This window comes from Megalobrama amblycephala, linkage group LG15 (genome assembly GCF_018812025.1).
Source record: "Megalobrama amblycephala isolate DHTTF-2021 linkage group LG15, ASM1881202v1, whole genome shotgun sequence".
NCBI classification, from domain to species: Eukaryota; Metazoa; Chordata; class Actinopteri; order Cypriniformes; family Xenocyprididae; genus Megalobrama; species Megalobrama amblycephala.
The window spans coordinates 3556221-3572718 of NC_063058.1; the positions used below are offsets into that span (position 1 = coordinate 3556221).

The 16498-nt window shown below is 38.5% G+C and overlaps 4 protein-coding genes and 1 long non-coding RNA gene across 5 annotated transcripts; 1 reads left to right on the forward strand and 4 right to left on the reverse strand.

Moving 5' to 3' along the window:
* Positions 1-761: 761 nt before the first annotated feature.
* Positions 762-1307, reverse strand: LOC125246598 (histone H3). The gene has a single exon (XM_048157575.1). It carries the CDS (start codon positions 1264-1266, stop codon positions 856-858), a length of 411 nt encoding a protein of 136 aa, XP_048013532.1. The 5' UTR covers positions 1267-1307; the 3' UTR covers positions 762-855.
* Positions 1308-2024: 717 nt separating this feature from the next.
* LOC125246611 (histone H2A-like) lies at positions 2025-2501 on the reverse strand. Its single transcript, XM_048157588.1, has one exon. The coding sequence runs from the start codon at positions 2460-2462 to the stop codon at positions 2076-2078; it is 387 nt and encodes a 128-aa protein (XP_048013545.1). The 5' UTR covers positions 2463-2501; the 3' UTR covers positions 2025-2075.
* A 501-nt stretch (positions 2502-3002) lies between these two features.
* Positions 3003-3809, reverse strand: LOC125246585 (histone H1-like). Its single transcript, XM_048157559.1, has one exon. The coding sequence runs from the start codon at positions 3692-3694 to the stop codon at positions 3041-3043; it is 654 nt and encodes a 217-aa protein (XP_048013516.1). The 5' UTR covers positions 3695-3809; the 3' UTR covers positions 3003-3040.
* A 3469-nt stretch (positions 3810-7278) lies between these two features.
* On the reverse strand, positions 7279-10095 carry LOC125247981 (piggyBac transposable element-derived protein 4-like). The gene is made up of 2 exons (XM_048159534.1): positions 9950-10095; positions 7279-8854 (listed from the first exon to the last, which is right to left on the reverse strand). Exons 1-2 carry the CDS (start codon positions 10093-10095, stop codon positions 7279-7281), a joined length of 1722 nt encoding a protein of 573 aa, XP_048015491.1.
* A 4100-nt stretch (positions 10096-14195) lies between these two features.
* On the forward strand, positions 14196-15809 carry LOC125246671. The gene is made up of 2 exons (XR_007179916.1): positions 14196-14599; positions 15628-15809. It is a non-coding gene; the product is annotated as an uncharacterized LOC125246671 (long non-coding RNA).
* Positions 15810-16498: the final 689 nt, after the last annotated feature.

The window sequence follows — 16498 nt, forward strand, 5'->3', positions numbered from 1 at the left end:
AAACGCAAGTGACAAAATTAAACAAAACTACAACACAGTCGTCATTGTTTACAAACAAGAGATGAAAAATGATGTGATCAAACCAGCTGTGGGAAATATAAAGCAGCTCAGAGTGCACAGGTGCATTGAATGATGATACGAGCAATGGATGGAAACAATCCGAGAGGAAGAGGATATAGACGAGGAAGAGTATGTGTGAGAGGAGGAAGAAGATAGAGAGGAGGAAGAGGATGGTGTGGAGAGTGTTGTCAAGGCTGGATCTGCACAGGACAAAGTTCTCTGGCTGAACCCAACACAGATGTGATGCTGAGGCAGAATGAATTTTGCAGTATTTTTACAGTATGCAAGTGCTGAATATACAGACATTCAATACAATACTAAACTTGAAGTGCATATGGTGTACAATATATTCAACCTAGTTAATATACTTTTACATAAATACAAATTTTGTTTACTGTATACAATAAATATTTTGTTTTTCAAAATTGTAACTAGATGCTCTGAATGTCAGGGGTTTTGTTAATAAAGATTTGTTTTTTTGTTTAATGCTGTGAGAAAATAGACAAAGGTTTCAAGAAATGTATTTGCAATTGTGAAAGACTAAAGAATGTGTTCACACTATTAGTTACAATTTGTACAAAATGTATTCTTTTAAATACATAGTATATATATATTTTTTTTTTTTTTTTTTTTTTTTTTTGGCTTTGAGAAATACAAATTGTAGTTTGAGGTGTACCAGCTAGTGTTAATACAACTTTCGACTGACAGTAAGCATTAAACTGGAAATGGTCTCGTTCAGTGCAATTTTGGTGGCTCTTAAAAGAGCCTTTGGGGTTTGATGTGGCTGATGCGGGTTTAGGCGCGCTCTCCGCGGATACGGCGGGCCAGCTGAATGTCTTTGGGCATGATAGTGACCCTCTTGGCGTGGATGGCGCACAGGTTGGTGTCCTCAAACAGACCGACCAAATAAGCCTCGCTGGCCTCCTGCAGGGCCATGACAGCGGAGCTCTGGAAGCGCAGATCCGTCTTGAAGTCCTGAGCGATTTCTCGGACCAGCCGCTGGAAGGGCAGTTTGCGGATCAGCAGCTCGGTGGACTTCTGATAACGGCGGATCTCTCGGAGAGCCACGGTCCCGGGCCTGTAACGATGGGGCTTCTTGACGCCGCCGGTGGCCGGAGCGCTCTTACGGGCGGCTTTGGTAGCGAGCTGCTTCCTCGGGGCTTTGCCACCGGTGGATTTACGAGCGGTCTGCTTGGTTCTTGCCATTGCTGCAGTCGACTTTAATTTTCTATCCTGCTTGAGCTGGAAATGCTGCTCTGTGTTACACGCCTGCTTTTAAGGCATTGCGAGGCCATGAGCTCATAGTGTCGGGAGGGTGCCGAGGCTTGTGATTGGCTAGAATGGCTAATCCGTGACGTGTGCTTATGACTGCTAGCCAATGACTGCGCGTTTCCTCTTTTTCAAACAAGCAGAGGGTTTCCCGCTCAATGTGCTTCGATCGGTTGACTCAGATGAGACCTCCATGAGCTTCATACTCACATTGTTATATTTATTTATTCTGAAATACTCTTTACTCCTTAATTCCCAGTGGTTGTGCAGATTAAGAATTGGAACAAAAACACATTATAGTCTGTATAAAAGCAGTATAAAGTCTAAAACATATGAAGCAACGTGCGGCCGTGGTAATAAAAAACAAAACACCCAGAGTAACAGTGACCTATTTCTGTTATCCCAACGCCGATATGTGTATTGGTTTCTATTTCAGATAATCTATCAAAATATTCAATACATCATCAAAGCAGACAAATAACTATTTTATAGTGGAGATGGGTCAGTTAGTGATCCTACACGCCTCCTAAAGAACGATCTCTACAGACACATCAGGGGATCTTCATGTGTTTATAAGGATACACACCTCGTACATTTTATTGGATTGATGGGCTTTATTTTGTTCTCTTCTCAACCTAAAAAGTTTATGATTATTTTAAATATTAACAAAGAAAAGCACTCTTCATCAGATAAAATGGGTGGCTCTTAAAAGAGCCTTTGGGTCAGTAAAACAATCTTTAATAGCTTTACTTAGATTTGGCGGGTTTCTCGGTCTTCTTGGGCAGCAGCACAGCCTGGATGTTGGGCAGCACACCGCCCTGAGCGATGGTCACTCCGCCCAGAAGTTTGTTCAACTCTTCGTCGTTGCGCACCGCCAGCTGCAGATGACGGGGGATGATGCGGGTCTTCTTGTTGTCCCGAGCGGCATTTCCAGCCAACTCCAGGATCTCAGCGGTAAGATACTCGAGCACAGCCGCCAGATAAACAGGAGCACCAGCACCGACGCGCTCGGCGTAGTTTCCTTTGCGGAGAAGCCTGTGAACACGGCCGACGGGGAACTGCAGTCCTGCCCTGGATGAGCGAGTCTTGGCCTTTGCTCTTGCTTTTCCTCCGGTTTTGCCTCTTCCACTCATTGTTAATTCAAGTTACTGTAACTCTCGCAGACAGAAAGAACAGAATGAGATTTCTTTGCTCCACATACTGTCTTTAATCTAGAGTGTCAGTCGCTCATTGGTTTAGAGTCTGTAAAGATGTAAACCAATCATTGAACTTCGCTCCAAAGCCCAACCCCCTTTTTATGTATGCACACATATTTCTGACTAAGACAGAAGGCATGAACATTAAACCATATATATATATATATATATATATATATATTAGAAAATATTACACAAATGGATATCGTACGCTCTTTTAACCAAAATCTGACACTGTACATTATCATGTTCTTGTTGTAATATTGGAGTGTTTCCACTGTTGTTTGTATTGACACAATTCCCCAGCAGTGTTGTGTGTAAATATTCTGTCTGTAAGTTACTTTGTTCTACAACATCTCATTTGGTCTGTATCAGTATCTTATAAAAATGGATTGAGTTTATTTTCAGAGCTTGTCTGTTCTGAATGCAGTCTAACAGATCATATCTTGACTTTTTACTTTAAACGCTATAAGATACACGAGTTTTGCTCTTTATTCAGAGTTGGTGGGTGGCTCTTAAAAGAGCCGTTGAGGAGAAACAGTAAAGACTTTATTTCTTTTTGGGCGCTGCCTTTTTAGGCTTGGCGGCTTTAGGCTTTGCCGCCTTAGGTTTAGCCGCCTTGGCCTTTTTGGGGCTCTTGGCTGCTTTCTTAGCGGCTGCTGGCTTCTTTGCCTTCTTGGGGCTCTTCGTCGCCTTCTTAGCGGCTGTGGCGGCGGGTTTCTTGGCCTTCTTGGGGATTTCTTCGCGGCGGGCTTCTTTGCCGCTGCGCTCTTGGGCTTCTTGGCAGCAGCGGGTTTCTTGGCCGCGGGCTTCTTCGCTTTAGGAGCCGCTTTCTTGGCCGGCTTCTTCTTGGTCTCGGCTTTCTGCTTGTTGAGCTTGAATGAGCCCGAAGCACCGGTCCCTTTGACCTGCACCAGGGTGCCTTTAGTCACCAGGCTCTTGATGGCGATCTTGACGCGAGAGTTGTTCTTCTCCACATCGTAGCCGCTGGCGGCGATGGCTTTCTTCAGGGCGGCGAGGGACACGCCGCTCCTCTCCTTAGATGCGGACACAGCTTTGACGATGAGCTCACCGACACCTGGACCTGCTTTCTTGGCTTTCGCAGCTGACTTCTTCTTGGGCGCTTTGGCCGGGGCGGCAGCAGCCGGGGCTGGAGCAGTTTCTGCCATCTCTCTCTCGGATCGGATCTATAGTCTTTCAAACGCTGTCTGGTTTCAGTAATGAAGCGCTCGAGCGCCGCTGCGCTCTTAAATAACACATGAGAACCTTATAGACTCAACCCGCCCTGCTCGGTGTCTGTGCACCTCCACGAGCCCCTCACGATTGTGTTTTCTTCTCTTACATTTGGGGTAAAACTGAAGCGGTAAAATAGTTTGTCGCAGTAAAAACAAAGTGAGCACCGAGCAGAGGTTCTGAACTTTCACTGGAGACTAAAATACGCGGAGAGGAAATGTTTCTTTTGCCTCCGTCAGATCAAATCCAAGTCGAGGATCAGCCACGGGGAAAAGCTGCGTGTAAATTTGATGGATAGTTTTAATGGAAAAGTTGATAAAAGCCTGAACGCGTCCTCTGTGTGTTCAGAAAACAGTCTGAAAGCGACTTTAATGAAATCAGCATTAGTGAGGGGCGTGAGGACGCTTTCATACAGCTGTTGTTTTGGGCAGCTTGAAGCACACGAACATCATCTGGAGGATCCGAGTCTGTTTGTGACTCTCCCCAGCAAGCAATAGCCGTCATTTCACCGTCTCGGTTAACTATAGACCCGATATAGTCCGGCTATGTGTAACCCACTTTTAGCCAAAATAATCTTTCATTTGGTTACATGTCGTTTTTGCCAAAATAACTTGCGAGTTGTATGATATTGCATCATGTAAGTGAAGTCAACAGTGATTACAAGGTGTTTGGTTTCACATCTTTGACATGTTATATTGTGTAGGCTGTGCGTAGCCACAATTTAGCTCGTAGTCAGACCGGCTATTTGTAGCCCACCTATAGTCAATCCTGATTTATTGTAGTTTTTGGACAGGAAGTGCTTGAGATGGTTGATATCTCATCGTGTTCGCAATGTCAATGATTTCTACAAGATTTAAGTGGCATTTCATGACATGGTCTATATGTAGTCACGATTTAGCTCTGAATTGGATAGGCTATGTGTAGTCTGCTTTTAGTCCACCCGGCGAAATCGAGGCAATTTATAGTCTAGTTTTTACGGCTTGGCTATAGCCCTGATTCAGACCAGCAATGAGTGTAACCAAAATAGTGTTAAGTCATTTTCGACCACAAAGCTTGTGGGATTCTTGATATACTTGCATTTATACATTTATATGCAAGTATAATATACATTTATATGCAAGTATATATTTGAAACAGCATATTTTTGCTGTCACACAATCCTACATTCTACGATATCATATTATATATATATATATATATATATATATATATATATATATATATATATATATATATATATATATATATATATATATATATATATATATATATATATATATATATATCAGGGTATAGCCAAACCATAATTTAATTATAATTATATACCACACACATATATGACTGTATTTAATTTTAAGTTAATTAAAAATTTACAATTTTCAACCGCTAGATGGCAACTGTGGCTCTACTGAGACATGACCACTGGCAACGCGAGACTTGAACGTTAGCTCTCGATCACTGTTGCCAGATCTCGCGATAAACATTTCCGCATTTTACAACCGTTGGAGACGGAGAGCAAGCAACAGCAAATGTTAAAGCAAATTCTTTACTGCTTTTGGTCATGTAAGTATCTGTGTTTTTCATTTTGACATGTGTTTATTATTTATGTACATTATGTGTAGGAACCGTGACATTTTAGCGGGTAACAGTGCAGACAGTAAAACGTGGTTAGATTAACATACATGCACATGTACTGTAGTGTTTCCTTGTGCCCTAAAACTCTGTAATTATCTAAATACAAGGGGGTAAACATGAAACCTGTGCACCCTACTATTATTTGTTATGGAAGCCTTGTATATCTTTTAATCTTTTGATCATTATGGCATAAAAATATGAGTTTTTGATTTGGCAAGGCAAGTTTATTTTGTATAGCTAGCACATTTCAACAACAATGTTCAAGGTAATTCAAAGTGCTTTACATAAGACATGGAATTTATGGAACTAAAAATTAATAAAAAAAAATATTGTTAACATTTTTTATTTAACTTTTTTTTTTGTCAATGTTTTATATTTTTATTATGTTACACTTTGTAATTTTCTTGTAATGTTTATTTGTATTGTATTTGTAAAATGTAATTTATTATTTTTTTATCATTGTGTATTATCTTGAGTTCTGTTTCTAAATAAAACCTTTTATATTTAATTTGTTTGGACGGATTGTAATTTATGAGAACCTGTTATATTTAAGTGAAAAGAATCCTTTAGCCATTATTTTGTTGTCTATTGCATGTATAGATGTAATCATTCATTAGTAGTGTAATTGATGACTAGTCTATTTTTAGGTTATGGTTAGACGTCTATTAGATTTTCACTGACAGCCCAAATTCAGCCTTATTTTAGCCTAGACCCGTATTAACCGTCTATTAGACATAAATATGTAATTGTCTAATAATCGTCTAATTGATGACTAGTCTACTCTTGGGTTATGGTTAGACGTCTATTAGATTTTCACTGACAGCCCAAATTCAGCCTTATTTTAGCCTAGACCCATATTCACCGTCTATTAGACATATATATGTAGTCGTCTAATAATCGTCTAATTGATGACTAGTCTATTTTTGGGTTATGGTTAGACGTCTATTAGATTTTCACTGACAGCCCAAATTTTGCCTTGTTTTAGCCTAGACGGCCGGGCTATGTTTTGACGGCTATTAGACGTCTAATAGACATAAAATTGCTTGCTGGGTCCTGTCTGGCAGATCATCTCTCCATAATAATAATAATAATAATAATAAATTACTAAATATGTAGCCTAAGTCTGATCACGCAAGTATAAATGTTTTAACTTAAATACGTTTTCATTAGCTGATGTACACCATTACTAAATGAAATTGTAAATCGTCTTATTTCTCCTTATTAAAATTCTCCTTAAAATACAACTTATTTGTATCACTGTTTCTTATTTCCCTCCTTGTTCTAGCTTGTACTTTTTACTGCACAATGTTTGAATTTCTATGTCATTGCCTCCTAGAACAACCAATTATTCAGTAAATGTGCCACAGAGAACGACGGGAAGATTTTTAGTGGATTATGCTGGCAAAAGCAAAGGCCGTTTTTGGGAAAACTCTTTAAGAGAAAACATGTAGATGTTGCCTGTTCTGAATTTCTCAGAATAGTACATGGAGGTCTAAAATCTCCCATCATACAACATGAGGTGTTCATCTGGATCCTGAAAAGTTGGACATTCTCTATATTTGAGCTTATTTCAGCTATTTATACTGTAAGGCAAACATCTCACTACACTGTATTCAGCACAGATTGTAGTGCAATTATATGATACATAGACTTTCTTGTTTTAGAAAGGCAGTATGCAAGACAGTGCCAGTGGTCATAAATATGGTGCCTTTAACACCCCGTTCCCTATTGGTTCATTCCCTAATGGGTCTATTAATATGAAAATTAAAAATGAATGAGAATTTTTTTTTTTTTTTTTTTAGTTTATTTACAAACATAGTGCACAATATACTCAATGAAATCAAATAAAAAGGGGTGTGTGATTAAAGGCACATTTTGAATTCACTCACACATTTTTGTGCCATTCCTGGAAACAGTTCCTGTTCAACTGAAGACACAAGTGAACATCACATGCCTGACATTTCCAAGGTGTCTGTTGCTTCTTGCCAAACACTGCTTTGCAATGCGCACATATGCGGCGACCGGAAGTGGCAATTTTTCTGACATCCGAGGTCAGCTCAGCTCCTGGAACCGGCACGTGGTCAATACTGGTCTGTTTCGGTGCTTCTTTCTGAGACACACCACAGAGCTCTGCAACAAGCTGCTCCATAAACTCCTTGTGCGTCATGTTGCCGTGTAGCTCCTTGTGCAATATGAAAGCGTTGGTGGCAGCAATGTCCAAGAAGTGTAGAAAGACTTTTCTGTACCATTTCATGGTTTTGTGCTGCGCAGTGTAGTACTCCAACAGCTGATCGGACAGGTCGGCACCTGCCATGTGGTGGTTGTACGCAGTCACAGGTGAGGGACACGGAAAAGTCTTTGTCCTCCATGTATCTTGTGCTTTCACTTTTCTTTGCACACGGTCTCCTGTATAGGCAGCATGGATGGTGGAACAAACAGACACCTCTTTTTTGTCCATCCACTTCACACACACAAGAGGCCCATCCCGAATCCACCTGATGGATCCCCTGGTGGACTTTTTGGTCAGCGAATTAGATGCGCTCTGTGGGAAGCCCCTCCTGTAGTCTCTGTAAGTCCCACAAGCACCAAACTTCATAGCAAGCAGGTCTGTTAAGAGCTTTGGACTTGTAAAGAAATAATCCATGTAAACATGGTACCCAGAGCCCAAAACTTTCTTGTCCAGAAGAGACATCACAGCATTGTATGAAATCCCATGGCCTGTAGGAAAGCTGTTCTTGCCCGTGTACACAGAGAAGTCCACAGTATATTCATTTGATGTGTCAGCAAGGACAAAAAACTTGAAGCCCAGCTTTGTTGGCTTTGGTTTCGTGAACCGTGTCATTCCTGCATTTGCTCTGCATGCCACCAGTCTTTCTTTCACAGCTAAATTTCTTTTAGGATGATAGAAGGTTTTGCACGCAAGACGGATGGTGTCCAAGAGGGGTCTGATCCTGAAAAGTTGGTCATGTTCAGCTGTGCCCCTCTTTTTGTCATTTTCCTTGTCTGCATCTGGGTGACTCATGTGCAAATTCCATGAAATGGTGCGGTATCTGTCCCTTGACATAACTGTGGCAGGAAGTGGCAAAGAGAAAAGACTGTCCTGCCGCCAGTAGTCAGCGATGGAGCTCATCTTCACTGTGGCCATGTAGAAAACGAGTCCAATGTAGCGGTACATCTCGCCAACGCTGACATCTGTCCAACTGTATTTGCGACCCTTTGCAAGTGCCCTGGCAGCCTGAGCGTTTGTGTTGTGGCACAGATTTGACACGGCGCTCTCTGAGAAAAACAGTTTGAAAAGACTCATAGGGGAGTGAGAGTCAGTGAGACTCAACTGTGGCCCAGGTTTCCGCGCAGGCAGAAATCTCAGAGTCTCTGGATTAATGTCGACATCAGTTTCTGCTTTCCATGACGAATTTCTGGCTCTCTTTGCAACAGGTATCTGTTCGCTGTCATTCTCACATCTGTGGGGGGAGAAGACAAAAGTGAGCATGCTGACAACAGGATCACATTATCAATTACTAAAACTGATATATTGCCCACTCATTACAAACATATACTTTGTGTGTATTATTTCACAGTATGTAAACAAAATGAAACTGTCATCTGTAACATGAGGGGTAAAAACGCACTTACTCATTAAGATTCTCAACTGCATTGAAAACTGAATGATGCTTGTGTGCCGCTCCTGTATGAGGTGCACGTGAAGGAATCACATGCCTAAGAAAAGAAAAGGTAAATGTTAGTAAACATTTCTCAGCTTAGATTGTCCAAGGTGGCATACCAGTGCATGCATAAGTGATTGACAATTAATGGATATGGTCACACGCTTTATATGTGTTGATGGAGCATCAACAACCTTATGTCATGCAAGTTCAAAACATTTACACCTAAGCAGACAATGGAGAACACAGTTAAAGGGATAGTTCAGCCAAAAATGAAAATTAGTCCATGATTTAATCACCCTCAAACCATCATAGGTGTAAATGACTATATCCTTTCAGGTGAACACAATCAGAGATAAATTTAAATATCCTTAGTCCTCCAAAGTTTATAGGCTATTGGTTGTGAATGGTTCCCCAAATTCTGAAGACAGAAAAATGCATACATCCATAAAAAAAAAAAAAAAAAAAAAAAAAAAAAATATTTTTATACCATTCACAACCATTGTAAACCTTGGATGACTAAGGCCATTTTTAAATATATCTGTGATTGTGTTCGTCTGAAAGAAGATTGTCATGCACAGGATGGTTTGAGGGGGAATAAATCATGTAATCATTTTAATTTTTGACTGAAGTATCCCTTTAAGCTCTGTTGATGAAGCAGCATTTTACAGCAAACCCAAACTAGACCATTAGAATATAGTCTAAACATTTCCCCTGCCACATTATAGAGAATAAAAATGCTCGTTTCGTAAGACATTTAAATGTAATGAAAAGTCCACAGGACAACACAATTCACAATATTACAAACTGGTAGATTTCTGTCTGGCCATATGGGACTGAAAGCGCTACATGTGTAAGCGACTCTAATAACTAAATGAAGAATAAATGTCTTACTCATCAGAAAATGTGTCTGGATCAAAGCCCTCCTCAAAGTGCAGGCCTTCATCATCAATGTCTTCATCATCTTCTGATGAAGAACTGAACTCTTCCTCGCTGTCTACAGTCATCAGGAGATCTTCCTGGGGTGCGTGACGAGCCATCGTGATGAAAGGTCAATAAAGCCAAACTAATGTTTGCTGCTAATTTTATCGTATCGATAGGGGGCGTTTACCACATTTCTCTGTCTTATTTCAGGTGATTAGCATATGAATAAAGCGCTCTGCGGGTGGGTGTGGCCAGACCAGCGCTAAAAAAAACTAGAACAGGAAAACCCCTTAAACTTTGTGTTTTTGCTGGATTCCATACTTTTCTTGATCCTTCTTTAAGAACATATTTCACTGGTTCAGGAATGTCAGTGTTCAGCATAAACAGAGATTTGCACTGGATATGTTTTGAAGCTCATGGTAATTTCACATGGCTGGATGTTCTCTCTCTGATTGGCTGTGCTCAGGCAACGAATGTTTGGAAGGTATTTCATTGGGTAGAAAAGGCGCTCCCATAGACCTTATGTAGCCCCGCCCATTTTCAGCGCTGCGCTCGATGTCTTTTGACTTCCGGCTTGTATTTCCACAGTATTTATGAAAGAACTGCTCATTTTAAAATCTTCCCGGTCTACTGACATTTGTTAAGACATCTGCTTTAAACATAACAATGCTCATGATAACTTTCATTAACTCTACAACAGGTAAATCCACTTCACCAGCAAATTATTCTTCAACAGCGATGCCATAGAAATATACAGAGCTACCACAAAAACGGAAGTTCAAAGACAATATTCTAAAGATGGCGGCGCGCTTGTTTCTCTGGTAAATAAGCACCCCTGAATCACCCCTCCCCTACAAGTTTCAGGTTCATTGAACTTTCCCACATTTTGGGTGTGGCAAGAAGTGCAGTTTCCCACAAAGTTTCACCAACTTGACCCTTGGACATCAACTTTGGAGGCATAAAAAACATTTTTATCAGTGATGGAAATTTAGTATTTACAGAAACGGTTATTTATTTCGCAACATGTTTCAGCTCTAAAGGTAATTAAATTAATGCAATCTCTGAATGCGTGTGTTGATGTGCATATAACAATTCAAGAAAATTACAAAAACATGGGTGGCTATTTAAAGCGCGCACAGTTTATGCTAATTTCAGAGGGCTGGATTGCCTGTTTTCATTGGTCAGAAATTGGCTGGCTATAGAGACACATCTGCCAATTGAAAAGGTCAAAATTTGAATCCTTCCCATCACCAGAACCACCAGTGACTCTTCTGTCTAACTTTCCCACACAAAAGATGTCAATGCAGATCACAAGCACGCCAATAAAGTATTTTAAATTGACAAAAAATCCGCAATGTTCTTACTTGATATTGTGAACATTCAATTAACTCTGGGAGAACAGAGTTAGAAAGAGCATAGTGTGGAAAGAAATAATGGACAAGTGGCAGCAACAGTGGCAGAATGAAACAAAAAGGAGACATTTATATTCAATACGAAACAGAGTGGGTGTGTCAAGAGATAAAGGTACGAGTAGGAGAGAACAAGTCATTTTAAGTAGAATAAGAATGGGGCATAGCAATCTTAATGGCACTTTACATATTATGGGAAAGCACCCAACAGGAATGTGCACACAATGTCAGAAGTATGAGACAGTTGAGCATGTTTTAATATCTTGTGGAAGGTTTAATCAAGAGAGGCAAGAAATGATGACCCAGCTACAGAGTTTAGGAAGGGTAGAGGCAAGTGTTAAAGATATTTTAGAGTGTGCAGAGAAACAAAAAGGCAGGAAATATTTATTAGATTTTTTAAAAGAAACTGGATTGGAGAAGATAATATAGTATAAAGGGAATTTAGTACAGTAGGTGGCAGTAATGCAACAAACTGGATGCCAGCTGCCGTAAAAACCCAAAGAAGAAGAAGAAGAAGAAGAAGAAGAAGAAAGAAAAGACCTCAAAGAAAAGACGGTAAAAAGTTTCTTTGTGTTGTGTTTTTAATCGATCACGTTTATGTGTATTTATTCGATCGTTAAGACTTAACATGACTCAAATATTTTATAAATGGGCTTCAAAGTCACTTTATCGCGTCTTTTGATATTTTACAAATCGTCTCACGTTGCTTGCGCCCCGGTGAAAAAATACTATGGTAATTTGTAGTAAATGCTATAGTGTTTTTGAGCCATGCTATAGTACTATAAATACTTGAATTAAGTAGCAACTATAGAATTACCTAAGTAACTATAGTAATATAAAAAAAAAAAAAAAACTTTACCCAATATTGTACTAAGTTTTCTACAATTTTAGGGTATATTATACTATAATATACACTACTGTAGTAAAAAATAAAGTATACTACAGTATTTATAACAGTTTATCAGTTCACTGTAGTTAATACTATAGTATTCTGTAGCATTCATTAGTGTTGTAACTACTATACAGTATAAAAAAAAAAATACTATAGTATGGTTCAAAAACACTTTTCACCTGGGTGGTTACATATTCATGGTTTGTGATTTTACCTTGTTGTTGGTGCTGTATTTTATTTAATTGGTTACATTTTACAATACTGACCAATGTTTTTGTGGATTTTTAGAGGCATATTAGTTTTGGGAGATGTTCTGCTTTACTTCATTTACAGCGATGCAAATCGTGCTGCAACAATTTCCACTGTCCAGTGCTCTTAAAGGGCACCTATTCTGCAAAATTCACTTTTACATGGTGTTTGACCATAAATGTGTGTTGGCAGTGTGTGAGCAAAACCACCCTAGAATGAGAAAAATCCACCCAGTGTTTTTTTTTTACAATCTCAATAATTCATAAGCACTGTCTCAGAACGCCCTGTTCTAAGATTGCTCTCACTGTGACGTAGAATTGCGCTAAGCCCCACCCACGTGGTTTGATTGACAATCTGGTTTTGGCATAGACCCTGGCATAGACCCGCCCTCGGTGATCTGTCAACCATCCTCCATTGTTTCAACGACAGCCGGTAATGTCTCCTAAGAAACATAAGTGTTCTGTTGTGGGATGTAATAATGAACATAGTAGTTTTCACTTCCGACATCAGAGCCACTGAAAACGCAGTGGATGGATTTTATTTACGAAGGAAAGCTTTGTGGAATGATTTTTGCGCGAATCATTTTTTGACTGACTGTTTTGAGAACGAGGGTCAATTCAAAGCAGGTCTTGCTTCAAAGTTAATCCTCAAGTGTGGATCGTTGCCTACTGTTCGCGATCCAACGTCACCTCCAGAAGAAGTAAGTGTATTTAATGTTTTTTGAGCAAATAGTCATTTCAGTCGATGTCAGCCAGTTCAATAACAAATGCGTCTAAAGTTGTTGTTGTCGTAGTAGAATGTCTGTGTATATATTTTAAACCTTGTTTGTATAGTGTGTATCCACACGTATATATATATATATATATATATATATATATATATATATATATATATATATATATATATATATATATATATTTTTTTTTTTTTTTTTTTTAAGATATTGTATTAAAAACTGTATGTTTTCCGGGATGGTCTACCATACATAATGGAGTGACTTGAAGTTGTTTCATCCGTCTTGTAACCTTTGATACAACAAATAGGGTCAGACAGTTTTATGTCATGTATTATTTTTTGCAACAATTACAAATGTAAATAAATTAATACCTGTTCTATCTCCCTGCAGCATATATTTTCTGGTTCTGTAGCCATCTTCTCACATTTGCCACATAAGCACCTGTACGACAAGTAATGTCAACATGACGCAACCGTTCCCTCGCATAAATATAATTTCGTTTGTACTTAGCAAACGTTATCACAGTATTTGTGTTTGTAGTTTCAAAAAATTGCGCGAACGTTATCACAGTGTGTGTGTGTGTGTGTTGCACATCCATAATTGCAAAGGGGACGCGATTAAAACTCTATAAGTACATAAATGTATCAAATAACCATTCAGAGACGTCCTGCTCCATTCTCAATTGTGTTTCTTCTGCCGGAGTCTCTTTATCATCTGGGTCTGATTCCGGTTCAAACATGTACGGCTGAATGCCATACAAAACAGCGGGTCTCTCACTCTCAGCCATTCTGTTTCTACCGACTGTTTATTGCCATAGGTATGCAAGTTACGCCCTCATCCAAAGGCAGGGCGGGGATATGCAGCTCATTTATATTTAAGGTGGTACACACCAAAACAGCTCTTTTTAAAACAGGCCCCAAAAATGACATTTTCAAATGGTTATAATAAATTAACTGTGGGGTATTTTGTGCTGAAACTTCACAAATACATTCTGGGGACACCCAAGACCAATATTACATCTTGTAAAAAGGGGCATAATAGGTGCCCTTTAAACCGACCAGACGGCACATGTTTCACTTTCACAAGTTTCAACCTTCAAATTCACTTCAAAAAGGCTGTTGTCTATGGATGTATGAACGTTTCTTTTGTATTCTGAATTTAAAATGTTGTTTTTGCAATGCAGTAAGTAGTAATTTTGACTTTAGAACAACAAAACTTGTATCTTTTATGCAATTGTTATGGTTACATATTTAAGTTTTTCTGTTTTGATTTTGCAATGCAGTAAATTGACAAGCAGAATCACCCCAGGACAAGGGAAGCTGATCAAAAACAAGGTTAGTTTCATAAGACTTTCATAAACACATAAGCTACAGATGGTGTGTTGTTATATCTGTCAAATCTTTTCAGGAATAACTTGATAATATTGTATTGTTTTAGAATGTTCCACAACAGTTAACCGACTCTACTGACTGTGGGATCTTGTTAATGATAAGAAAAAGAAGAGAAAGTTAAAAGTCTTTAAAAATGTATGAACTTCTCTTTTCATTAGAATGAAAAACAAATATGAGGGCTTTTCATACTTTAAATAGTTAACCCTGGGTGTTTGTAAACCCCAGGTAAACAGAATCCTGGGTCATCTTGATTCACGTTTCACACTGATCATCATTTACCTGAGTTTAACAATTAATTCTGAGTATTCATACGCAGCGTTTCACACTGTACATTACTAAACCCTGGGTTAACATCCTTATTTGCATATTTGCAGTGCCAGTGTCACCGATTGGATGAACAAAGCACACAATATGTTTACATAAATGCTCAGGCATTGCACATCCTCATTACATATAGTCAACTTCACTATCAAGTTTATCCTGAATGGACATTTCAGATTATAAAAGAATGAAACAGTATTTTCTGTACTGCAATTGTTGCATTTTCTGTCAGCATTTGTTTTTTTTCTTTTCAATGCTGAATTTTCTATTTATATACAATGCACAGTGTTTCTGTGACTGTCAAAAGCATGTAAATATACAAGCAATATGTGGAGCGTTACTTTACCCACGGTTAAAAGTGGTGTTTAGGACGACGATAACTCGGGGTTAAGTGCAGCGTGTAAAGCCATGTGAATTGCTTGCCTTTAAAAAAAAAAAAATAATAATAAAAATAAATTAAACTGAACATAATTGATTAATTTCATTATAGTAACAGGGTATGATTTATGTATTCAGTTTATAAACATGAGAAAAACAGAATGTCAGAACTTTGTTATACATGCTGTGCTGCATCCTGACTACAACACAAAGTATTGTTAAATACACCTCTAACATTTCATCCCATTTGTTTGTACCCTTCTCTCTTGAAGGAGCCATGGATTACAGAAGACCTTTGCCCTGCACAACAACCAAAAGTCTTTAAGGGTTTAGTGGAAGAGCTGTGCTTTCTGATATTGAAAGAGGAAGACCAGGAAAAAGACCTTCTTCAACTTTCACTGGCTGAAATGGATGATGACAGACAACTGGCCAAAGAGCCTTTAGTGTTTTGCTTACAAATTAAGGATGATATGGACATTTTTCTTAATGAGTGTCTGGACAAAAAGAGTCTTGTAATTAATTGCATGTTTATGGAGATTTTTTTTTTTTTTTTTTTTAAGATTTAATTTGTCATCATGTACCTGCTGTTCAATTTACACTCTTTGGTTTGAAGCACAGCTTCAAGCTATATATATATATATATTATAGCTATATAATGCTTTTGCTACTTAGGGGGAAAAGTACATTTTATTAAAATTAAATAAATAACTTTTGTGTTTTGTTTTTGGGTTTGATGGATCTGAATTTGCTTAATTCATGCAATCTAGTGTACAACCGTGTAATGCGTATTATATATTATGAAAAACAATGGTTCATTCTGAAATGCTTGTGTAAAATATACATTTTATGACAAATTAATAAATCTTTATCATTTGTAATGTTTAAGCTTTATGTTCAAATTATATTCAGTTAATTATTTAAGACATAAAACAAATTGATGAACTTTTAAAATATTTAAAAGGTTACAAGTGGGCTTTAATACACACACATAGGCTATCTATCTATATCGTAACTTATGTGTTTGTGTGTATATGATTAAGCTATTAACACAATGCGAGTATACAGTAGGTGGACAACCAAAATGGGTATTACCGCCGCGCATACCGCCGCCGCAGGGCCGTTGCGTTAACTGAAATTCAGTCG

What these genes read in the sequence shown, in the direction of transcription:
- LOC125247981 (XM_048159534.1), bottom strand. Translation starts at nt 10,095, where the DNA reads ATGGCTCGTCACGCACCCCAGGAAGATCTCCTGATGACTGTAGACAGC. An exon ending in CCAGACACATTTTCTGATGA is followed by an intron (nt 8,855 to 9,949) that starts GTAAGACATTTA and finishes CTCCCCCCACAG; the next exon opens with ATGTGAGAATGACAGCGAAC.
- LOC125246598 (XM_048157575.1), bottom strand. Translation starts at nt 1,266, where the DNA reads ATGGCAAGAACCAAGCAGACCGCTCGTAAATCCACCGGTGGCAAAGCC.
- LOC125246611 (XM_048157588.1), bottom strand. Translation starts at nt 2,462, where the DNA reads ATGAGTGGAAGAGGCAAAACCGGAGGAAAAGCAAGAGCAAAGGCCAAG.
- LOC125246585 (XM_048157559.1), bottom strand. Translation starts at nt 3,694, where the DNA reads ATGGCAGAAACTGCTCCAGCCCCGGCTGCTGCCGCCCCGGCCAAAGCG.